This window comes from Montipora capricornis, chromosome 5 (assembly GCF_036669925.1).
Source record: "Montipora capricornis isolate CH-2021 chromosome 5, ASM3666992v2, whole genome shotgun sequence".
NCBI lineage: Eukaryota > Metazoa > Cnidaria > Anthozoa > Scleractinia > Acroporidae > Montipora > Montipora capricornis.
This window is the reverse complement of record NC_090887.1, coordinates 4,153,922-4,181,919: the sequence shown is the minus strand read 5'-3', so window position 1 is coordinate 4,181,919 and position 27,998 is coordinate 4,153,922. Positions and strand designations below refer to the sequence as shown.

Here is a 27,998-nt window from a genome sequence, read left to right as displayed (position 1 = left end):
ATCTAATGAAACAATTATTTACTGCGGAGTTGGCGAATACTAGAATTGTTGACGAGGCTCTTAAACTAGTACCTGCTTCTGTTGTAAGTTCTCTTTGGCAATCGACAACGCAGCCTGAGCTTCTTCACAACGCCTCTGTTTAGGTTGAACAATCTTGTACACCTCGGCATAGTTCTCCAGTGCGAGAACCCACTGGCACATTGATTTACAAGCCACTGAGATCTTGCCAACTGCCTCTGGATTGAAATCGGGGTGTTGCGTATATCGCTTTAGCCGTGTAAAGACCTGGGTAAAAAAAAAAATGAAGACGAGTCAAACATGATATGAATTTCCCACAGATTTCACGGTTACAATGACATTCACTGACTAACAGCCCTCCAGCGAATAAAAAGTCGTTTCTATATTTAGAGGAGACGTTACCCTCTTGGAAGAGTCTGATTGACAACAAAACAATTTTATACATGGTTCATCAGACACTTCCGTACGCTAACTTCCTATTTCAGATCGTAAGAGTCAGCCTTAGAGGAAATATTCTCTGGTTAATTTTTTGGGCAACAGCCAACCTCCAAACTGGTAACTTCTGAAGAAATAACTTCCAAGAGGAAGTCAGGATGTCTGCATTCAGAAGCAAAAAACAAAGCTTGAAAGGTCTACATGGAGATGCTTTTCTCAACTGATATCCTTAAGCCCTTTTTTTCTTCAAGGGTCTTCAACGTTAGAAAAGAAAAGTTGTAACGATTTCGATATACAAAATGATGTTGGACACCTCCTGACACTTGAATACTCTTTAAAGAGATTGCAGTTTCCAAACGTTTGTCTCGTTGGAATTGTGACAAGCTGTAACGACACAGTATTGGTAAGACGAGATTAAACAATCTGGTCTGATGTCCGCCTCTGCTAATTTCCGTTTCGTAAACGGTATTTGCCATTTTTGACGATCGATGCCATTCTTTGTTACCAAGCCTTTCTAATCGGTTAGCTTTCAATGAATTGTTAGGGTTAGCTTCATTTAAATACTTCAGAATTGCGATTTTTGGAGAAGCTATCTCAGTAGCGAAATGGTTAAGTATCTTCGCTTTTCAGCCCTTGAACCAAGTTCGATATCCTTCATCCAACTTTTTCTAAGTTTTTTTTCTAAAAGTGTTTTTTTCCTAAGTTTTTTCCTACGTTTTTTCAAACGTCTACGTGACTGACATACGCTGCTATCTAGGCCTCATTTTCCTCATTTGAAAACGACAAACTTAACAGTGAAATTTGTTGTAAGTGTCGTCCAAATGCCAACGCCGGACCGTTTACGAAACGGAAATTTGCCGGGCTGAGATATGGTAACAAGTCAGTGCTAACCTTGTCACATATTTCTGTCGACTTTTTGTAAAACGGAACACTGTTGATTAGACGAGGTTAAGGAACTTACCTTCTCCGGGACACTGCTCTTGTCAAAACCTACAAGCCTCTTAAGAAACCCCGGATCAGCCAATAGCAGTTTAGCAGTGTTCCAGTCTGGCTTCTGCTGTAGCATTAGACAAACTGCAGATAACACAGTCATCACCATTGCAGGTGGCTTCGTATACACACGTATCTCAGATATGTCAGATTTGTCCAGAGCATCCAAAGCAGCAATAGCTGCTTCCAGCTGCGGCAAGGCTCCCTCTAGGTCACTCTGGGCTTCCTCGGCTATCGCCTGCACTCTCATAGCTTCCTCATTCATTATTTCCTCTTCTTTCTGCACCACGACATGCACTTGATCCACTGCTTCTTGGTCGCCGGCCAACTGTTCTAGGATCTTCTCTGTGTCCTGTTCAGTAAAGAAAAAATTAAAGACAAATTAAACCAATGGAGAATTTGAGTGCTTACCAAAAAAAGGGTCCCAAGCCGATAACTCGTGGAATCTTGACAACTTGATCCTAAAAGGTCTTAATAAACTGTGAACAAATCTTTCAAGTAATGTATCAAAAAGGAGTGTAAGTGTTTCATCAGGGGTTCCACCACGAAACAGATGAAAAATTACGGTATTTGGAACCCCTGATGAAACACGAAGCACGAGATTTTGATATGTTTCCTAAAAGTATTGAGTGTTTTCACTCACGTGATCAGTAACCTTGTTTTCCCACCAAAACAACGTCTGCATGATCATGATAAGAGAGCTCAATTCCCGGACGACTTGCTGGGAAACACCAACATGACCGCCATTCCGTTGTTTAGGAACACCAAAATGGCCGCCGTGACGCCATGCGGAACTTCTTTAGTAAATAGGGGGTATTGTTTCAGTGCTCTAAATTCCCATGAGATTATGTGATTAATATCATTAAGATATGCAAAATTCGTTGTTATTTGTTGGAAGTCATGCGGGAATGAAGATGGCAGAGTCTTTTGCTGGAAATACCGTAAGCCGTTTTCGTTTTCCAAAAGCCAGGCAGAATCAAAGTTGTTAGAAGATAGTTTTCCTAGGGCAAAAGCTTACAAAACCAAATAAGCGATTAAAATTCTCGCGAACGGCAGATAAATAGACAAATTTGGTCAGGGTGGTGCCGTCGTGTACAGATTTGGCAAATATGGATGCCAACACGTTAAATTACTGGCTGAGTAAGTTTGTTTAAGAGGATGCAAATAGTCAAGGGGAGATGTATCCAGCAAGCACCTTTCATGGAATTATCTGCGGCATTTAGATGAACCTGTGGGAAGCGAACTATTGTTCTTTTGTTTGATTTGGTTTGTTTTTGTGCATGAATCTTGATGTCCAATGAGAAAACAGATGTTAGAGTGTTAGGCCAAGGGTGGTGTGGTTCGGAAGCTGAAATGGCGAGCGATGCGTTTTGACACATCCTGGGCCCTTTTTACCAGACACCTCGAGTTGGATATCCAAGTTGGACATGAATCCATCTAAATCGCATTTCTGGACATCGCAAACCGAAACGGAGTATCTTAAGGTCATATGTCTACCCATGAAAATCCTGATACAGTTTTAAATGATGCTCTCATTACTATTCTTTATCTAAGTTAGAGAACGATCATTCTCTAATTTAGATAAAACAGACAATCTAGTCCTTGAACCCAAAACTTAAAATCGAAAGCCTGATTCAATAACAAGACAATCTGGCAAGCATTCACCATTTTTGAACAACTTGCGACAAACGCACCTTAGCCTTCTTCTCTAGTTTTGGGCCTAGCTGAAGAAGTTCCGTCTGCATGGTCCCCACCAAAGAATTGGACTCGGAGAGCTTTTGAAGTCCAGTGCAAAGTCTATCACGATGTAAACTAAACTCAGCTCGCTTCTCCTTCAACTTACAGAGAAACAGTCGTACAAACTCCATATAACTAGTTGGGGTTGTGTAATATCGTCGATGCAACTCATCATAAAACTTCTGCGTTTCGTCTTCCACGCTTTGATAGACTGCAACGAAGACTTTAGGAATACTATCCATCAAAGCGCTATTTGATTCTTGCTCTTGGCTAAGCTCTGACCCCTCTAGAAACGAAACCGCTACCGAATGCAACGCATCCAAGGGCCATTTGTCAAACCAGTCAATGGTGCAGCAATTTATCAAGGGTGGGTAAAGTCGGCAACGACGACGAAAAGTTGTACCCGCCGGGGTAGTGGACAGTACCACGTGTAGCTTTTCTTTGACACGTTCATGGAAGAAGTGAAATATTGCCTCTTTGGTATCGGCAATTCCTTGGTTTGTTGCTTCCTTTTTGAGATCCAATGAGATGCGTTCAAGATCTTCATGATCGAAGAGATTGGAGATGTCACTGCCGCTTAACATGCTAGTGATATCTTCAAGGAAATTATCCTAAGGAATATTGGTAAAATACAAACAGTAGTTAAACAGTGTAAGGCGGGATAAAATCGTAGAGTGAAGCCAGATTACATTTTTAACAGAGTAGTATGTATAGATGAGTTAGAGTACCCGAAGAGACATGCATATGTACGGGTCAGTTTGAAAACGAAGATTGGTGTACCCCTTCTCTCGCTTCCTACGAAGGTGTGACGTGACGTAAACAACATGCAGCATCAAGTGCGTGTGGAAAATGGCCGCGGGAGCAAGAAGCATGCGACATCTAAAGGCTACAGATGGTCTTTACTCTGACTGGGTGATTTATTACCCACACATACATACGGATGGACTCGAGACAGGATAGAGGACAAAATGTTACCTTGACACAATGGTCTGAAGGGACTTGAGGAATCTTAAGTCATTTCAAAGCCAGTTGTAGTCAGCGGTGAAAAAACAGTTTGAAACACGAAGAATCATACTACGAAGAATCAGCTACACCATGCTGATGAGACCTAACAAGGCCGAAACAGCTGTCCAGGGCCGCTAATTGACCGGGAGAAATGGTTGTGCGCATGCGTGATGTGTTGGCTACACTGGGTTGGTGTTAGCGTGTGTCACCTTGCTTTTTATGTTTTGTTTTTCACGAAGAATCATGCACTGTTTGGTCAACCTCGTCTACACACTACTGGTATATACTTATCTTCTTAGTAGGGAGCTTAAGCACGCGCGTTTTTGAGACGCGGACGTTAACCGGAAGATAACATTTCGCATGCTCGGACTGTGTTTTCTCCCAGCTTTTTATACTACTCATCTCTAATGGAGAAAAGATACTCAGCAATGTGAATGTGGTTGTGTGCGGGCAAGAGTGCAAAGTGAGTGCAAATGCAGTGAGTACAAATAGCTCACTTCCGGTTGCCGTCCGCGTCTCAGAAACGTGCGTGCTTAAGCTCCCTAATAAGACACTCAAGTCATCACCACAACTTACCTTAACCAAATTGTCCGTCAGAAATAAAACCGTATTGTGACCTTTAACACCAGCCCGAAAAGACGCCTTCTTGAGATCATCTCTAAAGTCCACCAGATTATATGTGCGAGACACAAACGGTCTTAAGAAAACACAGTTCTCAATGAATGCAGCTAGCTTAGCGACAGTGGCTTTGCCCGTCCCTCCCACACCAACCATGTGCATGTGCTTTCCAAGTTGACGAAACACACGTGCAGCCCGGGTCACGTGCTGTATTGCCATATCGAAGAACACAAAACGGTGATCAATGCTACCCGCTGACAGTTTAGCTTTGTCGTAGTATTCCTGTAACAAAATAGAAAAAAAAGCAAATCAGAGAAAGCACAAGCCAATTGTTATTTTAGGGCCACTTTAACAAATCTTTCGCGTTTAAACGCAAACTGTACAGTGTTCTTAGATGGCTTCCTGTTGCTATGGTGCTTCTCAAGCTACAATTTGTTTTTTATAGGTTACTAAATCATTATTGTTAAGTGAAACAGTGTTTGTCGAGTACCAGTTAAAATAGGTTAAAACTTCAGGAACTCGATAAAACGCTGGAACAAAAGCCCTATTAGCAAATGAATACCATGGACGGTACGAGCAATTACTGAGGAACTCACTTCTAGAACCTGTGGCAATCGATCATATTGCCTCACAAAGCGATAAGGACGAAGTCCATCTTGTGGCGAACTTCCCTCAAGAAAGTCACCAAAAATCAACGGAGTTTGCTCCAACTCGAGAGGGGTCCAGCGAACGTTGAAGTCATTACGGAGACGATTGGAAAGGACCCGATAGAAATATCGGCGGTCGGAATCATTCGTAAGACGGTCGTGCAAAACTCGGGAAGCTTCATGACCGAGGAGCTGGCAGCAATGGTCACGTGATGTGATGACGCTCGGGTGTGCTTGAAGTAAACCCTCTATTACCTAAAAGTTGAGAAACCAAAATGGCTCATGCTAAAGAAACCGTACTGTTGACCTTTGCAGCTAAAAAAGTTAGAGAATAAAATCATATATTTCCGGCACTTAACATGAATCACATTCTGAAGAACGAATTAAAGGAAAGCCTCCAGAGTTGTCCCTTTGGACACATCCGTGTCAGCAGTTGCAACCGACATTTTAAAGTCAAAGTGTTACTTGTGTTTAGAGTCACTTCTTTATCATAATAGTAATAATAATAATAATAATAATAACAAGTTTATTATCAGAGGCAGTGTGACGTTATTTTAGCCACTAAATAAGACGACTTCATCGGGATTAGAACCAATGACCTCTGCGATGCTGGTGCAATGCTCTGCCAAATAAGCTATGAATTCACATAGTTGGGAGCAGGTCAATTTATTGGGCTAATCGGATCCCATGAAAAGACTCGACGAATGAGAAAAAGTTATATACTTGAAGAGCGGGTTATAGACGAAAGAGAGAAGTGAGCCTTGCACACATTTGTCCTCAGGCTGCTGAATGCTGAATGTGGTTTCATAGCAGCACAATTTGGGTGAGTTCCTGGGGAGAGTTCCTAGGAAGAGGTCACCATGTCAAAGGTTTTAAGACTACGATAAGTTAAAGCCTGGGGAAGAATCTATAAGTCTTCGTAAGAGGGAAGGCACCACTTTACAGGCGCATCATATCTGGTTTCTTAATAATTTCACAGATGTTTTAGGTTTCTATTTCATTTAATGTCAACTATAAACACAGACGTTTACCTCAGGAGTCTCAAGAGTCTATAATGCAATGCATCTGGAGTAATGACGTAGCCATTGCCACTCTATATGTAACAGTACAACAAAAAAAAACTACAGAGCGTTTCACATGACTTCACGGCGGCCATGTTGGTGTTCCAAAACAAAGGAACGGCGGTCATGATGGTGTACCAAAGTAATCCTCCGGGAATTGAACTCTTTGTTTCATGATCAGTAATCCAATATGGCTGCTGGTCACGTGAGTGAAAACGCTCTATAAACCGAACAAAAGTTCATTGAGCAAAATGAGAATTACCTTGTTGAGGTCTCGCAAATTAAAGGTATAATGTGATTTAGCTGGGGTCGGAAGCAGATTCGCTTTAAGATCAAAGTAAATTCCCATGGCTGATGTTACCAAATTCTCACAGGCCTGGCGAACTTCAGGAGTGAAGTCCGCTTTCTCCAGGAAACGTCCCAACTGAATGGTGTAAATATGATGAAGCCACTTGTGAGATGGATTCGGCAAGCACAACACACTGAAAATAAAACAATGCGAATAAGAAAGGAAGAAGAGGCATTCACATTCCAACTAGTTTCCCGGCACAGCAGCTTTGCCATTTTGGCTAGTGGTATAGGAGACGTCTTAACAATCGACCTCTTCTCTAATCCAATCGCCAAGAAGTCTTTCTAAAAAGTAGGTTTGACTACAGAACGTGTGCATTTACACGCTTAACGCCTGATTTTCACAAACAACAAGAGCACAAGCTACAGAACAGAGCAGCGCCTCGATTGTTGAGAGAATATATACTAATAAACGGCAAATTCTGTGTGCCTGTAGCCGTGGCTCCTACTTACATTAGCCACCGTCCCTAGTGAGAACCAGCCCTTAATGCTGAATGAAGCAAAGGTAATATGACAAATGGTTAATTTTGGATTTGCGGAATGAATGCAACTATTGGCGAATAGGGCACACTATTTTAGGTCTTTAAACAATTTTTGTCAAAATTTTGATATGGAATACTCTGATAAAGAAAATTTAAAGTAAACAAATGTGCAAGCACTGCCCTCATCCCCTTAACATACAAGACGTAACCTTCAAAGACAGGGAAGCTTAGCAAAAATCAAGCTGTCCTAGCAAATTTACGGTTAAGCTGTGGAACTTGAATCGCGGACATTGTGAATGGGAAGGGAAACAGAGAAAACGGAAAAAAAGTAAACTGATACAAAATGCTTGCATTTATTTATCGTTAACAACTCCATTTCCAGGAATGGATAAGACAGAAGAAAAGAGTGAATTGAAAACATCGCATTTGACGTCCTCCGAGCAGTTAATTATGACGGTGGTAGCCTAGCCTTATATCTCATTTCCTATGGCAAAACATGACCAAAAAATGGTGAATGAAATTACACGCAACACCTCGAGTGATAAGAAATGAAGATTAACATCAAACCTAAAGTGCCTCAAGAGCCGGCCGTTAATTGCACTTCTACCACCCCCTGGGGGACCACAGGCTGATAACAGCGTGACGTCATGCACTTCTTTCCACTGGAGTTTGTCCGAGTCGTAGAACCCTCTGGAGTCAAGGATTTGACGGAGCAACTCGAGAGGGGGCTGGGATTGGTATGCGTCTGGCTGAGGCATGTTGAGATCGTCGAGAAAAAGAAGTACCTGTGTGAACATGGTGAAAGTCAGTTTAAGAGGGCAAATCTTCTGTGACCTTGATAGGCGTTTACTAAACTTGAATTCATGATAAGTAGATGTGGTATGGCTGTTCAACTATGCAGATAAATGAGAACGAAACGAGAGCGATTGTTTTGTTCACCGTTGGTTTATACATAAGGAGTGAAAGTTTTCTCAAAGCTTAAGCAGACCATCTATATTAGCACGACTACCTTAATGATTTATGATCAAAACATGGTAAACTTTATCCAAAGGCTAAGCCGCTATTCAAGAAAGTAAACTGACTTCCTCGGCTATTAATTTATTTTTGACAGTTGCTTGTGACTCAAAGTTTCACAAACTTGAACAAAACTCGATTTCCCTTACTATTATCATACATATGGAGACATTTTACCCTTTCCCCAACTAGAAGCAATCTAAAGTTCCCTGCTCCCTTCTCTTTAAGTTCCCTTCAATTCCCAACTCGAACGTTGTTTTTTAGCATGTAATGTCACGACACAGTGTACTAAGTTAAGACGTAGATCATCGCGCAGTTTCAGTTTCTCCAATCTTGAATGCTGCTTTGCCCCGTTTTGTTTCATATTACTTCATAATTTAGAGCATAGGGGTAGTGGGAACCATTTTCATGGCAACTTTGCTATGTCATGATATAATGCACACACTATTTTGGCCATTTGATCTCAACTCCCAATGACACAAACCCCTTTTTTGCTGTCCTAAGAGTTTCAAGGATATCAAGAGTCCACTGTCTCTGCATGTATGACACAAGTGAATAGTTCTTTTCTTTCGTATCGCATGTTTCCTTCTGAGCAGTTGAAGAAGAACAAAATCACTTCCCGTTAAATTTATCCTTTGATGGGACATTTTTCAGGCTTTTATTCTAAAAAAGATTTCATCTCCATGTCAGCAGGAGTGTTCGATTTTTACCCAACCGCTTCGTGGCTCGGTCAATATCTACCGCTGGTTCACACTTGGTGGATTTTCTTGTCAATTAACCAACTACAGCTACACAACGAACCTTTTTTCCAGGTCTTGGTCCAAGCACATCCCTTCCTCGTTTCACTAACTTAGTTTCAATGAACTTCCGTGCTTTAGTGGCGCTGGTGTAAGCCGAAAATTGCGTGGTGTAGCACGCAAGTTCAGAATCACTCTCCTTGGCTTTTCCTCCTTCGCGACTGTTCGCAGCCACATCCATGATGTTCTCCACGAGGTTTTTCCCTCCCTTACGAAAAACAGCGCCTAAAATCGTTCCTGTGTGAATTCCCGTTCCGCCTGACTGGGATAATCGAACAAGGATGTCCTGGAGCAACGCACTCTTCCCTACCCCACTTTCTCCATTTAGTAAAACCGGTTGTCCGTTTAATGCCATCAACGCTACTAGGAAAGAGTAACGAACTGTATCAACAGTTGGCACCAGGGACCTATCGATTTCAATTTGGTTTCTCAGTGGAGGTGGATCGTCTAGAATGTTCAAGGTGTCTGAGATTGCAAATTGGTTGGACACAGCTTTGGCTATCAATGCACGGGCGGTGGGAACTAAGTTGCTCCAAAGTGTGAATTGTCCATTTTCCATATCAACATAATAATTCGCAATGCTTTCACTTCCTGGAGGTAGTCGCACAGTGTTTTCAAAAAGCTCGCGGATCAGAGTGTCGAAAATATGCCACGCTGGAGTTGAATTTTTCGCATAGGAATATCCGAAGTCTTCGTCTTCCGCAAAGTATCTTGAGTTAAGATTTCCACCAAACGACCAGGTAAAAGCAAACACGTAGAGCTTCCCCAAAAAGCTGAGAAGCTGCGATGGATTACGCTGGACGAAGGACAGTTCCCGAGTGCGAATCTCCTCTTCGGATTTTTCGGCAAAGGCGACGGATTTCGCCGAAGTGGTTTCAGAAGATTCCACGCCTTCTTTACCAGCATTCACGGAACCAGTGTCGGATAATCCTCCTTGGCTGTTGAGAATCTCGATGAATCCCCCAAAGATGTTGCACAATGCCGAAACAATACTGAGGTTTGGTGCGGGAATGAATTGCAGACTGTTGTAGGTCGAAAGGAAGCTAAGACCCACATCTATACTTTGCTCAAACAATCCGTTAAGGTGGTCGAATGCCTCCCGAGGTAACTGTGAAAATGAAAAGAAATTACACAACTGAAATGTAATTTGCATTAAAATAAAATTGTCCCACTGAATGTGGTGTTGGAGCCGTGAACCATCCTCATTCGTTCACTTACTTACGGTTATGCTGCCCATTTTCTGGCGCGTTTAATTTATATGAAAAGATTGTGGCCGAGGTAATGAGCTGCTGGGTGCGAAAGTGCTACCTGCGAATAACGTCGTAGGAGAGGGGGCAAAAATGCTTAAAACTTACCGACCAGGGTATCTCTTTCGAAATGCCCCGAATTTGAGCAGTGGTATCTTTAAATACAGAGATATTGCACATGGGACTAAGCATAACAATGCGTAACTGGCTTCCAACAAGCAGGGTTACGTAACCACGCCCACCGGAATTCTGCAGCATATTTATGAAAGAGAATGGTTTTGAACCAAGCATCGAAATACAAAACCAAAGTGATTATTCTGGTCATCGGCAACAAGAGTAAACAGAGAAACTGATCAAAACTGCATTGGAGTTGCCTGAAGTTGCATATATTTCAGTTTATTTTTGGCTCTCACTGGCTGAAAACGAGGAGCAAGCATTAATACGCTATCACTCAATTAGTGAAGTAAAAATCACAATTAGTTGTAATTTATTTTAACCGCACTTGCCGTCGACAACAATACCTATCTTGACGTTAATCATTCAGACGATCATCACACCGACCTCAATTGATAAAGTTAGGTTGCGATCAATCGAACTTATTCAGGAATATAAAGAAACGAAATAATCTGTATTGAACGTTAGCAAAGCTTCCCTTAATGGCATGCACCCACATGACTTGATAGCTGTTTGCAGCGCAAAATGTGGAGTGAACTGCCCGCGGCTCGTGTTCCCGCAGCATTTCTCGTTCTCCCAAACTTTCACGAGTGTTTCTATAACTCGATAGAAACACGGTACATGTTTTCTTTTTCTTAAATATTGGTCTGACTGATTAACATTTAGTGTCCACACTTAAACTGGCTAACCAGTCAGGCGACTAAGATTTCAGACCAGAAATTCATTCGATACCTTTCACTTCTGCTTTCAATGGTAAGACCATTTGCTTTCATCTCCTACCTTGGTCTTTTCTTGAAGTCTTTGTATCCACTTTTTAACATATGGTCTCCATCCCAGATCTTCTGGATCCTATATCCAATTAAAAAATAAATAAATAAAACTTTGACTGACATTGAAAAGATAGTTTCCATGATTTCTTAGTAGGCCTACATGTACCATGAGTTGAAAGGGGAAGGTCATTGCAAAAGCATCATCCAATATTGTTCCAATGTTGGCGGGATATAGAGCTGCTCAGAAGAGACAATACCAGTAGAAAAGCTATGTATCGTTGTGATAAAGATGGTATTATAAAATCTGAAGGTTTGGTATCACACAGGTGATCATAGCGAAATAAGACATAATTTATGTGAAGTTTCATTAACTGTAGCACTCATATCACAGTCAAACGAAGTTGGACATGTAAACAATTTACTGTCAAAACAGTGAATAAAAATGATATAAGTAAACCAGTGTCTGATGATATACCATGAAAATTGTCTTTAAAGGGGCAGTGTCACGCTATTTTAGTCAAACTTCAAAACACTAAAATACGTCTTTGCATCAATCAAGACCAAAAAATAATGGCGTAGTTTTGTTGCCAATAACAACTGAAGTGCATTGAAGCTATTCTTTGTTATTCGCATCCATGGATGGAAAGGATCGAAATCGAATTGCGTGTTTATGGACCTCGACTTCGTCTTGGTCCATAAACACATATCTACACTGCATATGTACAATTTTTCATAAACGGCATTTATGTCGTTTACCGCTCAAATTTGCAGTTAATACCGTCTTTAACAATGTTCAGGGAAAAAGGAGGAGGATGGAGAAACTTTGCAAGGTTTTTGCTGTTGGTGGGAATCACTGGTAAATTGGAAGTAATCTAACCTATGTAATCTTCTCTTTGTTACACTGATACTACTGTTTGGAACTCATTACCAATCGATGCAAAGCAAACTATTATATTTCGGCAATTCACCAAAAGCTCCGCGGTGAATGGTTGCAGAAGTATTATTATTATTATAACTTTTAACAGAAGGACATGACCTTGAAGCGTGTAACTTGCAACTCTTTTCCTTGGAACAAAGCTGAGGATTTTAGGACACCAATTTTATGGCCAAAAATGGAGAAAATAAGATCGAAGCTGTACGCGCAGGAAAATGCGCGAGCTACCTCACATCCAAATAAAATTAAAAAATCCCCAGCTCTGAACCAGAGTTAAATGCTTCAAGGTCATGACTTCTGCTTTTAAGTTGTATAATTCGTTATCATCATTTCTTTAATTTACAGTTGGTACAAGACGTAACACTCTTTAACATAGTTATTTATTCAACAAATTAAATGGCTCCCAAACTTCACACAGTGTATCGCATTTTCCTTTCTCTGGGTAATTTATGTTATAATTTGTCGGTTTTCAATTGAGTGTCGAAAGTAATTAGCGAATTTCTTTGGTTTTGCATTACTTTACTCGGTGATTGGTTTAAAGTTCTCGCGCCATTTTTTTCAACTAATCAGAAGTAAAACCAATCGTAGCTTGCGCGTGCACCTTTTCCCGCGCTATGTGTCGGCTTGCCTCCGTCCTTTTTGATTGGCCAAAGTCATCACTTTGGTTTTGGTTTTGCGACACTCGATTGAAACCCGCTCTCTTTTCATGTATGTCATATTTATGTGACTTTAAAAAGAAAAAAAGGAGAGCTGAGACAGGGTGTGTCCCGAAGCGTTTTGGCCTGGATTGAAGGTCAGAGAAAACGATTAATCAAAGTAGGGGTAGTATTTGAAGGCTCTTAATCATAGACATTTACCATGTAAACCATCCCGCACCGACTGACAGTAGCTGGAGAAGCCATAGCAAGATTATCCACCTCAAACAAGATCCTCATTTCTTGTCCCATATCAATCCTTTCTCCATTGGCAAGGCAGAGTACCTGAGAAGCACAAGAAATTAAGTTAAAAGAAAAACAGAGGCATAAAATGCATCAAGCCTGTAAGTTCCGTATGCAACGATGATAGACGCCCTGAAAGCAGGCAAAAATAAGCATGGTAACGAGTCCATAACCATGAGCCTACTACTCCAATACTAGGTCTATGTAATGGGATTTCACAGATCAAGGTATTTTAATTTAGAGGAGTTCTTAAACAAGATTTGATTTGCAAGAGTGACCATTCTTAACCCCATGGGCAAGACTTGTGATTGCTGAAAAGGTCTAGTTTGGGGGAAAATCAAAGAAAAGGAAAGGAAAGGAACTTTATTTAAGTGTCTAGTCGTTCTAACGCTGGAGTACTAATTGGGGACACCGTGAACTGAAATGAACAACAACATAAATCAAGTCAAATGTTGGTTTTCGAGGAGAGGGGAAAACCCGAGTATCCGGAGAAAAACCTCTCAATGCAGAGAAGAGAACCAACAACCTCAACCCACATATGACGCCGAGTCTGGAATCGAATCTGGGCCACATTGGTGGGAGGTAAGTACTCTCACCACTCTGCTATCCCTGCACCCCACATCAATCTAAAAATAACTCTGTAAAAATGTACAGGGCTTCATTTAAATGCAAGCAAGAGAAGTAATCGATGTCTGTAGGATGCCCCACTCAATTTGTGAAACGCCAATTCAGTGTGAAACCAGTCACTGTGTGCAATGCCCTAACTGGGAAAGTAGGAAACTAACCCTTTATCAGTAAGGAAAGGGAAAGAAAACTAAATTTAGACTCTTAGAACAAGGAATCAACCCCGACCCAATTGGTACCAGGGAAGTATTTTATCCCTTTACTGCAAAAACTTGACAAGAAAAGGAACACGGCTGAGGTCCTCAAAATGCTGGAGTCATACGTGGCGATGATGTCAACCACACTTTCAGTGACAGATTTGGGAGTGGCTGCTGCTAGCAGTCCCTTCTGAGTCCTTCGAGCCGCCCGCTTTAGTCACGCAAGCGAGCCGAAGACCCGAGAGAGGGTTGGGGAAGAGAAAGCTCTTCGGCTCGCTTGCGTTACTAAAGAGGACGGCTCGACGGACTGAGAAGGGACTCCTAGCAGTCTTGGGAGTGCCTGAAAAAGGGCTCCGTAGAGGCATTCAGATTCCAGTATCAGTCGGGTGAATGAAAACGCCCTGTACGTTGTAAAATAGTGATGTAAGTGAGTGTATACAAATTATTTTAGATTTTACCTTGGTGTCATCCAAAACAGTGTTGAGGTTTTCAATCCAAAGGGTATCAACAGGTCCGTCCATCACAATCCATCGCCAATGCATAAGGCCATCCTCCTTATTATTATCACTACCCTCATCTGCCACTGCTACTGTTTCAACTGTAGTGTACAGAAATAGTGACATGCTTAACAACAATTGATAAAGTCTATTCACGTACAAAGTGATCAGAAGGGGTCCACAACAGTTATATTAGAAATCATGAACTCCTGTACGTCACTAATTGATTAGAAAACCCGGCTTCACAGAGACATCAAGAAATTATGAGGCCTAGAAAAACTTTAAACATTTCCCCGAGGAGAGATTTAAAGCTATGATGTCTTCTCTTTCAAGTGTTATCACACATTCCATAAATTAACTTGAGGAATGGAAGCATGTATTATCGTTTTTCCAGCATCTCTTGCACTCTGTACAATGAACAAGAGCAGGAAATTAGGCGCTAATTCCTTGCACGAGGTCTCGGCAACATTGTTAGGATGAACCGTCAGATCAAGATACTCGCCATGTTAGTCTTGACCAATTACCCACGACCAACTCGAAGAATAGGCCAGTTTCGTATTCTAACGGTTGGACTGGATCTAGCATGAAATGGAGGCTAATGCGGGCAAATTAATTTGCATTTGAAAAGATTTGCCCGCATGAGCTCCTACAAGGCCCATAATAATATTTAAAAGCAATTGCACCATAAGTCTTCACACTTCAATAGTTAATAAAAATAGCCAAGCGAGAAAACACACCATTAATGTGACGACAGTCCCAGCAAGCCAGAAAGAACTTACCAAAAAAAAAAAATCAACAACTATTCCTTGCTTGGTAAAACTTCAAACAACAATAGGTGGTTTTCACGGGACGTAATCATCGCCATGTTGGTGCACGAAAACAAAAGATCTCTGATTAGCTCCTTTGTTCGTCCACCAGCAATTGCACATTAAAGCATTATCATTTGTCTCTAGAGATTGGTTGCAGCCACCTATTACTGTGCCAGCCACCAAACATTCTCATAAGCAAAATAAAGTAACATTGCATTCTTCGACTGCATTTACTTGCATTGAAAGTTCCGCTGCCTTTAGTCTTAAAAAATATTTTACCTGCCATATATGGCAATAATTTACTATTCTCTTAACCAGTTGATTCCCACTTGGTAAGTCAACTAGTCTAACCTTCGCTGTTCTCCTCCACACTTATGGCAGACAAGGCACGAGATTTGGCTGAAGAAGGCCTCGGTGCATAAGGTGAGTACAGTGACGACGCACTTGGCTTCCGTCCAGAGCCATGCATGACCCCTCTACTGAATTTAGCGTATTTACGGAAAATATGTGACAAAAGTCCGTCTTTCCATTCCATGGTAGTGGGATTGAATTCCCCATACAGTTCACCTACTGTTACACACTTGGGATTGAGTGTTGACACTTGCACTGAGCCACGTTTGGTTTTCACGGGTCGCTGTGTAAGCAGAATAAACAACATTAAGTCTATGTTATACTCTATGCTAAACCAAAAGCCAGCCAAGTTCAGTTGAAAGCGCTTGTTTAACGTTGGCGCTAACCCATTTGACCTGGTTGTGTTCAGCCCCGTGCAAATGGACGCAATATTATCGGCCAACAACTCCCAACATTATTGGCCAACAACTCCCAACATTGTTGTGTGTTACATGTTGAGTCCGTTTGTACACCCTGTTGCATGTTGTTGGGAATTGTTGCGCGACGTTTGAAACTGGTCAAATTTCTAGCCCCGTGAAAACCGACGCAACAATGTCGGCCAGTTGTTGCGTCCGTTTGCACGGAGCTTTAGGAAAACCATGGTACAAAGCTACAACAGGTTTTGCCATGATGAAAACCTTAACTCCGGCCTACTTCTTCTTTTAGGAACATCTGGAAATTATTACAGGGTAGTATGGTTTCCTTTCATTTAGCAACTCAAGCAGTTGAAAAGTGCCTTTAACATTCTACGGTAAATTGTTAATTTCTGCATGTACAATTCATTCATTCGTTTGTTTTCGTTCGTTCGCTCGCTCGCTCGCTAACCACTCACTCACTCACTCACGCATGACGGCAAACGTACGCACGCACACACTAATTCATTGATTCATTCAGTCATTCCCTCGCTCGCTCGCTCATCCATCCATCAAGAATATTAGTTGGATGAATACTGTGAGGTCAACGGTTTAAATCCGTACCTACACTATGGGTCTTTAAAATAACTTAAAAGAAAGTGCTGCCTTTGTAATGACATTTGTAAAAGGTTAGACTCTTTAGTCTTCACGAAAAGGAGGATATTAAGTGGTTTCAGATCTAATCTTGCAATACATGTATTTTTATAAACATTGTAAGATGTTGAAGAAGGCATGCACACACAGCTCGGAGGGATGCGTATGGAGTCCCCAGTGTTGTAATCTACTGTTTGGGTCCAAAAGGCATTTGGCAGTAGTTGGTGAGGTAAACTAATTAACATACCATACCTTACGTGCCATCTTTGTAAAGCAAGACACTCACCAAGTACGATAGCCCCGTCTTTGAAGACCCAGTCTCAACAGCGTCCTCCCCAGGCCCCGGATATTGCTGTTGCTGTTGTTGTTGTTCTCGCGCTTGCACGGTTGGCAAAGCAATTATCGCTCGTTTCAGGATTTGGCGTGTAGTGGTTTTTCCGCCACCAGTGGGCCCCACTAGCATAACACCATGACGGACTTGTAATGTGCTGTTGAGCTGGATCACTTTATCGATCTGTTTGGGCCAGTACTGGATGGACAATTCGCCTAGTGCGGACCTGGCAGCTTTCTAGGAACACGGAAGAATCAGATAACAGTTTGGTCTTGAAGCTCAAATGGTTTGGAATCAGTCGCGGGATTCCAGAGCAGAGGGATATGGGTTCATCGAAAACGAATATCAGAGCCTGCTAACCATGAAAAATGGATGAAGTAAGACGTGGCCTGTTGTTTAAATGTGCATAAACGATTTAAAAAAAATACTCAACAGAAAGAAAGGACAAAGCCCTGCGTCAGATCAACCCCCTTGAGTCTTTGAAATGGCTGAGGAGAATAAAGGTGCTCTCTTTTCTTAGACAATTGTGAATGGCAAGGCGTCTATGTGCCACGGATAAAAACGTAACGTTTCCTTCATCTATCGTTATGATGGTTACTAGCCTAGGCTAAGGGTAAGGTAAATAACCCCCATAATATCGGAAATGATTCATCCCTGGTGCTGTGGAATAGTTCTTGAGTATTGTGTTATCTTGGATGAGTACATACTGGAGATAAGAGGCTTCTGCTTATCATTAAAGCACGAGAATTTCTAAGGGAAGTTTCTCGATAGCTGTAGCTTATTGGCAATGTTGTGATACCAAACAAAATCCTTTTATTTTTGCAAAACCCAAATTTCACTTTGACGCTTGTCACCTTCTTTCGAAATCTCTCTATTGGCAAACACATGCATGCTACAAAGGAATCAAAGGACAAATAGAGATGACAATGATGACGATGATGATGAAACGATTAAGAGGGAGAATACTATATTTCCATGCCCAAGCTATATATACCTTAAGCAACTTGTTGTCAGGACCAGGCGGGTCCATGCCAGGAAACAGATCTGCTAAGATACTCTTAAACAAAGGAACGTCTTCAGCGACGAACTTTGGAATGTTAGCATCCTTGACAGCATTGATGATCATATGAGACTCTTCCTCTTCTAAGGTTTCTGACTCCAAGCTGAGACTGCAGAACAGCCGAATGATTAAACAGCAAACAACAGTAATGTTTACCAAAATTATAATTACGACACAGGATTTCAATACCAATTACCTAGCAGCTCTTCTTCGCTGTCCGGCCATTAGAAGAATAGACTTGATAGCACGCAAACCGAAATCATAGTGATCCTAGAGAGGGAAAAATACAGAAGCTGAAGCAAGTTTTCCGGAGATATTTCAGTTCACGGCCAGAAGAGAGAAATGACTGCTTTTCATCGAGCAAGGACCGTTTCTAACTTTTAATCTGGTGTAACTTTTGTGGTTTCAAGCAGTACGGGTCGCGTGTGGCGAAAAGCAAAACATATCATGAACTGTAGTTCAATGGAATTCTATTTCTGTCCCATTTCCAATTATTTATGCACTCGACGAAGGAGAACGCAGTTCATAATCCTGGGTGTCCTTTGGTTTCTAGGGTGACCTTTTTGAGGTGTTTCCGTTGACCGTCTGCATTTTCTGCGTCAGTTTGAATGACGTCATATGTCAGATGTGCAAAGACTATCGCGCACCTCGTGATTTTTGTAGTAGTCTGAGCATCGTAAAGCGGAGATCTAAATACTACCTCATGGTTTTCATAGTAGTGTAGTAAAGTTCAGGAAATCATGACACTTAGATAACGTGACCTGTCGAACTATAGGTTGATAAGTAGATCAAATTTTAGCCTGATACGAATCGGAAGTATTGTTGCTTAACCAAACGTGCAAACATGATGTTTACGTGTTGCATGCACAGCCAACGTGTTAAATCGTCGGAACTAGTCCTAAACGCCTAGTTCCTCAGTATTTACGTATGTATCGATTTGTAAGTAAGGCATTAATGCTCACGTTTGAATTAGGATGTTTACTAAGACGGAAAGATCATATAATCCCTCACATATTCCAGAACCCAAATTTCGTCCCCTCGAACGCACTTCATAATTAATGATTACCCCTAGTTTGTAATGAAATTTCCAAGGCACTGAGATGTAACAAGGCTAACAATGTAAATCCAACACTTTTCACAAAATTATAGGAGGGTAAAATGTTCTAGACTAACAGCAGGCATGCTGCGTTCAACGTTTCTTAAAACAATCACTTGTTAAGCGATTTAATCGCAAAGTTAGAGTCTTTACTCTAGAGTTTCGCTGAGTTGTTATTTGACAGTAACAGACAACGTAATCTAACTTAATTAAGCTGCGGCCACTTTCAGTAATCATATTTCCAGGAAAACGCCTCTTTTTACATTACTTACCTGTTAAGCAATTTGAAAGTACTTTCCTAGTATTTAGTTGACATTAGCACACAACGTAGCTGTGGTTTTAAGCAATCATTTTGCCTCCACAATATTCAGCAAGCGCGACTCGTCGTCCTTGCTTACTTTACACTGTTTTTGACAAGAGCCTTCATCCTCAGGTGTCCTTAAGTAATGTTGTATCCCATTTAAAACAACACTGAAGTGCTCGTGCTCGTGTCGACTGCGTCTCCAGTTTGCATAACTGTTGAGAATTCTCCCAACTCCCCCTTGTGTTTAAACTAGGCTATGGGAACACGGAAAACGTCCTCTATTGCTTAATTACATTGTAAAGTTGAATCAATAATAAAAGTTCCCCCTTCTGTTTTCCCTTCATGGATTACAAATGAGCCGAGACATTTCTACGATAATATTATTGTTGCCTGGGAAATCCTTATCAGTGTAGATGGATCCAGATGGTCGTTTACAAAAATGGTACCGGTATCGGAGAGTACTCATAAAGAGTACGAGAGCCAAATGAAATCAGAAGGCTACCTGTTGAGATAGCTGCTTGCTTGCCAGCTGATACAAGTTGACAACCTTTCTCGATAACAAGGCCGCTGTGGTGAATCCCTCAGAGAACAAGATGATCTCAGCAATCAAAGCATAGTCAGGAATCATCATAGCTACGGGACGGAATAGCGACTTTAAATTATCTGGAAGTTCAACTCGACCAGCATAGCTAGAGAGACAAAGAGAAAGGAAAACATAAGGTCACCCTTGCTGCAGTGAGCAAGAAAAGGGGTATCCTTATCCTATATTTCTAGCATCCAATCTGCATGTCACACGTGCCAATGTCTAGTCTCCAATTTGCATGTCACTGTGTGGATGTCTCGTGAATAAACCGTTGTTATTATCATCATCACTGTCGTCATCAATATCATCATCATTATTATTATTATTAGTAGTAGTAGTAGTAGTAGTAGTAGTAGTAGTAGTAGTACTAGTAGTAGTAGTAGTAGTAGTAGCAGTAGTAGTAGCGGTAGCGCTAGTGGTAGCGGTAGTAGTACTGTAGTAGTAGTAGCAGCAGCATCAGTAAAAGTTGCAGTAGCAGCATTAGTATTGCATGCCACGTCCCCATGCAGAGGCTGTGCCCTGGTACATAGAAGGACCACCCATGACTGGCCAGTGGTAAAACAAAGTTGTTGTTGACACCAAATTTGCACATGCAAAGAGAAAGCCCATCCATCCTATGATTTTAGGTTCGTATATAACTCTCCATCTAAGACTGAATACGATCAGTACTTAGCTAATGGTGAATGCCGGGTAGGGCTAACAGTCTTAAGTATTCGGCTTAATAAACACTTCTTAAAACTATTTGAAGTTTATTTCGCTAAGCACAGATACATGTAATCAACAAATTGAGGAGACTTGGTCACATCAAATGATGGTTTTCGATGAAGGGGAAAAACGTAGTGGAAAAAGAAAACTTCATAGAGCAGAGTAGAAAACCAACAAGCTCAACCCACTTTACGATTATAATTGATGGAATGAGACAATTCCCACCGATACACTAAACCCTCCCCTCCCCCTAACACAAAGTCATGATAAAAAGGTGTGATGAGTAGGCAAGAATTTGACAACACAATACACTCCTTAATTAATATTGCTTACCCAGGGTTCATTGTTATAAACACTCCACAGTCAGGATTAATCTTGATGTCCCTTCCCTCAAACAAAAATCTGCCAAGAGAGATTATAAACACTGCTCTTAACTTGACAAGCGAAACTCAGATGTCTCGAGGGAGACTATTTTGCCCCAGGCATATAACATAGAAAAGCTGCATTTCCGCTTGAAGCAGCATCATAACACCAGCTTGCCTTTGTCAAGAAAGCACTTAAAAGCCATTCACCTGCATGGGTAGCAAGGAACAAAGCAAACAAATTGTGTGACAGAGGGGACAACTAAAGTAAGACAAAAGCCTAGGACACCTGCTAATTAGCTAAAGGCCATTTCTGCTGTAATCTGACCTAGAACGAGCAAAGCTCTACTACTTCGTTGATTATGGTTTAAAGCTTTCTCACCTTGTAGCCCGATTGTCTTTAGCCGTTTTAATGGTGTGAAGTTGTTGAGCAATGACAGACAAGACTTCAACATCAATGCGGTTGAACTCATCAAAGCAAAACCAGGATCCAGATTGTGCCAGACCTGAGAAAAACTTGCCCATCATCTGTCAAAAATGAGTACTTTAAAGTCACTACATATTACTTTTTATTGAAATAGAATGTATGAAACATGTATCAAGTTACAGCTGTATGCATTGAATCGCCTATAGAGCGTTATCACATAACGTCACGGCGGCCATGTTTGTGTTCCAAAACAAAGAAATGGCGGCCATGACGGTGTACCAAACTAATCCTCCGGGAATTGAACTTTATTTTTATTCAAATACTTTCGTTTGTTTCAGGAATCCAATATGGCTGCTGGTCATGTGAGTGAAAACGCTCTGTACAGTTACATTACTTCATAAAATCATCAATAATGCATGAGCTTGACAATGTATCAAAACATCGATAAAACGACGCGTGCATGCGCTTTATGCCCGGTAAAACACTCCTCATTAGAATTCTTCATATAAAGAATAGTAATAAGGCCCCGCTTGTTTTTTTTTTGTATGCTTATATCTTCCTCTCACAATTTAGACCTTTGTTCGGACTCCCTAGGGACATGCCTTTGAAGCCGTTCAAAAAACGCGTAGCACCTGTTTTATAAAACACTGCGGTACATTGAATTGCAGGAAATCCTTTCAAATTACATAAAACTGGAGTTGCATAACGATGTTTTTCAGTTGCAATACAACAAATATGTCTTGACTGTACAGCTAAAGACCTTCATAAATCCCAAGTTTAGACTCGTGTTTATGTCCTAGACGTCCTGGAAGGAAGTGGAAGTGCATAAACTACCAAGGAAATGATGATCATCATGTAAGAACTACACATATGGAAAACGATCATGACATAGCTATTCACATTAATTTATCCACCATTACCTTGTAATCAAGTCCTTCTGAACAGTTAAACACCAAACACTGCTTGCCCATAGCCTGACAGTGAAGGAAATCACCAATCATGAGGAAGGCTAATATGTATTCTCGATACCATAAATAAACAAAAAATCGGTGTTTTGCTGCGCACACTCTGGCATCTGCATTCGAAAAGCATAAACAAAATAAAGAGAAACCTGCTTCTTTTTTACGCTTGAGGTTACTTGAAGTTGTTTAAACTTCCCAGCCATCTTCCATCAAGGAGCAGTCCTCATGAGATTGCCTAAGAAGTTTCTCTTTTAAATGAAACAAATTTTAATTTGAAGTGCGGGTTATAGGTGAACGTAAGAAACCCCATGACCTATGCGATGCTGGTGCAATGCTCTACCAACTGAGCTATGAAGCCACTCAGTATCTCTTTTGATGACTTGACCTTGTCGCAAGTGCTTCCGTAAGCTTTGAAACTGAAAAGATTTTTATCCTCGAAGCTCATTACCTTGGCAAGGTCCTTAACAGTCTCCGTTTTTCCAGTCCCGGCTGGACCTGCTGGCGCACCATTCAAATGAAGATTAAGGGCTCCGGTCAAAGTCAGAAAGCATCTGTCTGTTAAAGGAGTGATTACGAGCCGTGTGTGGCAACCCAGGTACTCATAGCCATACTCAAACACAGCGTTACTATGGCGAACCAAACAGGCCTGCTTATCATCATTCCATTCGTATCGCAGCTGCCTGTATTGGTGATTGAAAAAAAATTAACGAGTACATTGGATGTGCCCCTTCCTTGAAGAAAACCACTGGTTCTTGTTTGTTATGTAAAACTGAGTCCTGTTGGACGGCCCGGTTTATATTTGGATGGGTGACGATCGAGGTGTACCTGTGCTGCACACCTCGGGGAGTCGGAAAAAGTTTGTGGCTCCTCCCACCACAAAGACCAGAGGTGGGTTCAGTTTCTGTCGATCTCAAACTAGTCTCCTTCGCAGCTCCCAAAAAACGGCTGCAAAAGACTTGCAAAGGAGACTAATCTTAACCTGACTTGAGGATTTTTATTCAGGTACTCAGTTTTTTTAATTTTTTTATTTCTCACCAAAAAAACACTTCCAGCCAATTACACTGTGATCAAACATGGAAAGACTGGCTTCGTAAATAGTCAACTGGTTGTCTTCTTCCAGTGTTTTTTTTAACCATGTAATGTTCAGTTTGAATTGTCTCTTCTTCTGATCAATAAAGTGGAGTGCCTCTGAACTATCTTGATAGCAAAGTGCAAACTATACCAGTCACTCAGTCAGTCGGTCCTCCAGCCAGACAAAGATAGGTTAGTCTCTTAAGAAACTAAGGCACTGTGTAGGTGGGTGTTGAAATTTGGTATAGAGAGACTTTCATATGATCTTGAAAAATAAACGTAAAAACAGAACATAAAAATTTAAAACATTTAATTGACTTATCGAACAAAAACAAACAAGCGCGAATTTTCATTGGCTTAGCGAACGCGGATGCAAACAATGCCATCCCTCCATGGAACTTTCTGGAAAGTTTCGCTTTGAGGTCATTGGAAATGCAGTAATATGATTGGGCAAATCAAACTGTTTACTGCCCACATTAGGAGTTTTCCTGGCAGGAATAAGGAGAAGCTTTGTTTTCATCTTGCCAAACATTGGTCCGTGAAACAAATTGCGAACACTTTTTCAAGATAATACGAGAGTCGCTCTATCCACGGAGTTGATAAATTGACTAATGAAGAGAGGTCGAACAGATGAGTCGAGTCTCACGCGTTGATAAAGGGCTGATGCTTGAAATGACAGCTTTCCAATCTTCGTAGTATTTTCAACTTACTTTCATACATGTCCACAATACAGCTGCAGAATAAGACTCGGGGTAATTTGCATATACTTCACAATGTGTCACAAGGTGTCCCCTTAAGGGGGAGATCCTTAACTAAAAAACCATTATCATGTGGGACTTCAAATGGTAATTTCTCGCGTTCCTTTAACTCCACGATTGTCCCTTTTGGCCAAGTGTGTAATACTCAACACCTCTTCCTCTGCCTGGAATCACAACTATATTTCGTGAGTCACATGACCAAAACAGAAATAGACTAAAAACGCAAAGAGTTTAGCGTTTTGTACTCTGAAAACTATGGCAACAGTGCATAAACACTCTACTAAAAAATCTGTAGCATGGATTCAAAGAAAAAATATTTTTCAGCGGAGTATGACGCCAAAGGGACTTATTTTGATACCTTTTCTGAAATATTTTCTCCAGTTTTTAAGCAAACAGCAATTTCATCCTACAAATTATGAACAATGAGAATATGGTTCCGTTCAGATGAAAAAATCACTGCTTTGTTTCTTTTCCTTAGAGTTTTTAGATGTTTTTTCATTGAAGTTGGGAACTGGCACTAGATGCGCATGCGCTACGTGACCGAAGTGGTGTCGGGTATTCATTTAAAACATTATTTCAAACATCCCTCTTTATCAGCATTTGGCATGGCCTGAAAATTCCTCTTCACTTATACAGCACCCACTGTCTTTTTGTAGTTAAGGATCTCCCCCATTAAGCCTAAGAACTTCACGTAATTCCTCTTTGGTTAGAGTTCTGGTTGAGGTCATCACCGTCATGCTTAGAGGGTGACTTTATGACGTCTACGCCAAATAACACGAATTTCATAGTGTAGCTTCATTGGACAACCCTCCTTACTTTAACCCAGCGAGTTGAAACAACCAAATTCTATCTTGTCAGAGGGTGGTCAATCAATTTTCCAATCTTTCGGCCAGGCTGTAAGTCAATAAATCTATGATCCATAGCTAAACGTCAGCCAGCCAGCCCTTCAGTCATTTATTTCGTCAGCAAATCAATGAAACACTCAGTCAGTCAAGTCATGAAGTCGTGCACCAGTGGCTCAGTTGGCTGAGCACAGGGCTGTCACGCGGGAGGTCGTGTGTTCAACTCCGGCCGGACTAACACTCAGGGTCTCTAAATAACTGAGGAGAAAGTGCTGCCTTTTGTAATTACATCTGCAAATGGTTAAACTCTCTAGTCTTCTCGGATAAGGACGATAAACCGTATGCCCCATCTTACAATCCTTCACGTAAAAGAACCCACACCCTTGTCGCTGAGAGTAGGGCACGTAGTTCCCGGTGTTGTGTGGTCTACCTTCTGTTGTGTATGGCGCAAGCTGTTGTGGCGCTCTGTCACCTTGACTAGTCAAGTTAATAAATTAAAGTAAATTATTCACCTGGCCCACTCAAAATCGTCCTGCTGGAAAACGTGGTTGGATATCATCGAGTCTAACACATCACGTGCATGTACTTCAATTGTCAACAAAGCTTCCAGTGTCTTGTGCTGATGAGGGACTAAGGGCGAAGTCACCATCTGTGACAGACTGTGGAGAACTGGTACGAGCTTTTCTCTTTTGCTTAAAAGAGCATCTTTAGGTCTTGTGGTATGGAAACATGTCAGTACGTCACGGTTAAAAATTATCTGAGACTGTTGAAAGACAGAAAGGAGGAATAAGTATACCAAACATCCATTATAGAGCCGTGTCAGTATAGCTGTTGGTAAGAATGATTGAACTGAATGGCAATTAAATACTTCCTTTCATTTAACTGCCCACCTCTCCGGGCCAAATGGACTTGATGTGTGATAAGCTACTTAGGTAGGCAATACCCTGAGTTTTATACGACGTTTCCCACCCCCTCCCCTACAAAGACTCGCTTTTTCTCTAAAAAATCCTTTATTGGTCATTTTTCTTCAGTGAAAATGGCTAAATATTAGCCTCCTTAAATTTGACCGATTTCCTTGAATGTTGACCCCACACTTGGTCAATAATAATCACAATTTATATAGTTACATGAAATTGTCAGCTCACGAAGTCACGGATACCCGGATTTTAGAAACATTTCTGTTAGACAAGTATAGCAAGAAGAGAGTATGGCTCCTAAACTATGGCCAGTTTCGTATTCCTCTGACCTTGTATTCCATGCTTCTATGCATTGCAAATGATTCATCAATGTATACGTCCCATTGGTAGTGTGACACATGTCTTGAAAAAAGATGGTTGTATATGTTTTGTTGCAATGCAGTCATGTATTCTACACTGGAGGACGATGCCTTGTGCCATGTGTGTTACAAAACAATAATTACAAAATGGGAAACCCTTACCACCGTGAGCACGGCTTGACCAGGATGAGCAAGAACCCACTCTTTGTAGTATGTAATACCATAATCCGATAAACACTTCTTTAGATGCCTGTAGAAAGCAAGCACAGAATAGTGATCTCGTAAAAGGCCATTTCCGAGTTCGTATCTGCCTCCTCTTCAAATCGAGTCTAAGTGCGAAGTTTTTCTTACGAAAATTAGTTTTTAATCATATGTAAAGTAGAACTAATTACCATCACAAAGACTTCGCACTTAGACTCGCTTTGAAGATGAGGCAGACATGAACTCCGAAATGGCTTATTGATATACACCTTATTCCAAAATAGCCTCCATTTAAATATTCTTTTGTTTTTATTCAAATTAGCCCTTGATACAACAAGGGCCAATTTGTACCCGCATAAATCAGCGGCCATTTTGGGATAAGGTGTATTAGGAGCTACAAAGTATCAATTCTTCTTTCCGAATGTAACTTCTGCCATGATACTGGTTTTTCTCACTTTCAACTCAAGCTTCAGATTAATTTTTTTTCCTTTCACGTGACAACAAACGGTGTCTTTACTAAAGACGTTGCTAACAAAGAAACAGGGAAAAGAAACAATATATAAGGTAACTGAATGAGCCTTGTAGGGTTTATCTCGCTCTTAAGGAAGGTCATCTTTCTACACAATCCAATGAGCTTGGATACTAAGTAACAAATCAGTCATGTTACTTACATTTTAACAGTTTCATACATTGCTTGTTCAACATTAAACAGCCAGGACTCCACAGTTCCACGAGCCCTCAAAGTCCTGAAGAAAAATTGAGACAACTGAATAACCCCTAAGCTGGCATGTCAAGAGAGGAATGTCCAGTTGTTGTCCACCACAGGGAAAAACGGTCAATAGGCTACTTCGGACAATACCATAAGTATTGTTTTTGCTTTCTAACCTTCTGGCCCGTAGGCCAACCTAACATACGCAAAAAGCTAAATACATCACTGAACAAGTCTGTGCAAGGCCCTTGTATGTTCCATGTCAGGGCATTATTTCCTTAAGAACGTAAGCCAGGCCATTTGCACAATAGCGGGATAACAATTGAAAACAAATGAAAACACAAAACGAGTGTGAAGCTTAAATTACTTTCATATCAACGAAAACTAATTTCACTGATGTTTCACTCTTGAACTCCCATTTTCTTTAAGCCCTCTTACTTTGGCAGTTGGACAGTTTCTCCCTCCTCTGACGTCATGGTTTTTATTTGCGCAGGCGCATGGGCCTGACGAACTATACCAAGCTGATGAATATTGCCGAAACATTTTCTCAAGTGGGGCTATCCAGGAGAGAA

At 41.1% G+C, this 27,998-nt stretch overlaps 1 protein-coding gene across 3 annotated transcripts in view; it reads right to left on the bottom strand.

Annotated features, from left to right (window-relative positions):
• LOC138049175 (dynein axonemal heavy chain 6-like) overlaps positions 1-27,998 on the bottom strand; it is a 100,059-nt gene that overhangs the window by 35,904 nt on the left and 36,157 nt on the right. For all 3 annotated transcript variants that reach the window (XR_011132311.1, XM_068895349.1, XM_068895348.1), the window contains 24 exons: positions 27,865-27,983; positions 27,389-27,463; positions 26,679-26,766; positions 25,753-26,003; positions 23,018-23,249; positions 22,528-22,581; positions 21,563-21,708; positions 21,152-21,220; positions 20,033-20,219; positions 18,327-18,400; positions 18,065-18,239; positions 17,026-17,307; positions 15,694-15,976; positions 14,495-14,634; positions 13,135-13,257; positions 11,354-11,422; positions 9,157-10,260; positions 7,909-8,126; positions 6,774-6,993; positions 5,400-5,705; positions 4,762-5,085; positions 3,138-3,791; positions 1,415-1,795; positions 73-285 (listed from right to left, as the gene is read on the bottom strand). Coding sequence is in view for 2 of the 3 variants with exons in the window: in XM_068895349.1 (XP_068751450.1) it covers positions 73-285; positions 1,415-1,795; positions 3,138-3,791; positions 4,762-5,085; positions 5,400-5,705; positions 6,774-6,993; positions 7,909-8,126; positions 9,157-10,260; positions 11,354-11,422; positions 13,135-13,257; positions 14,495-14,634; positions 15,694-15,976; positions 17,026-17,307; positions 18,065-18,239; positions 18,327-18,400; positions 20,033-20,219; positions 21,152-21,220; positions 21,563-21,708; positions 22,528-22,581; positions 23,018-23,249; positions 25,753-26,003; positions 26,679-26,766; positions 27,389-27,463; positions 27,865-27,983 (5,787 nt within the window). In the remaining variant the exon portion in view is untranslated. The remainder of the gene's footprint in view (positions 1-72; positions 286-1,414; positions 1,796-3,137; positions 3,792-4,761; positions 5,086-5,399; positions 5,706-6,773; positions 6,994-7,908; positions 8,127-9,156; positions 10,261-11,353; positions 11,423-13,134; positions 13,258-14,494; positions 14,635-15,693; positions 15,977-17,025; positions 17,308-18,064; positions 18,240-18,326; positions 18,401-20,032; positions 20,220-21,151; positions 21,221-21,562; positions 21,709-22,527; positions 22,582-23,017; positions 23,250-25,752; positions 26,004-26,678; positions 26,767-27,388; positions 27,464-27,864; positions 27,984-27,998) is intronic.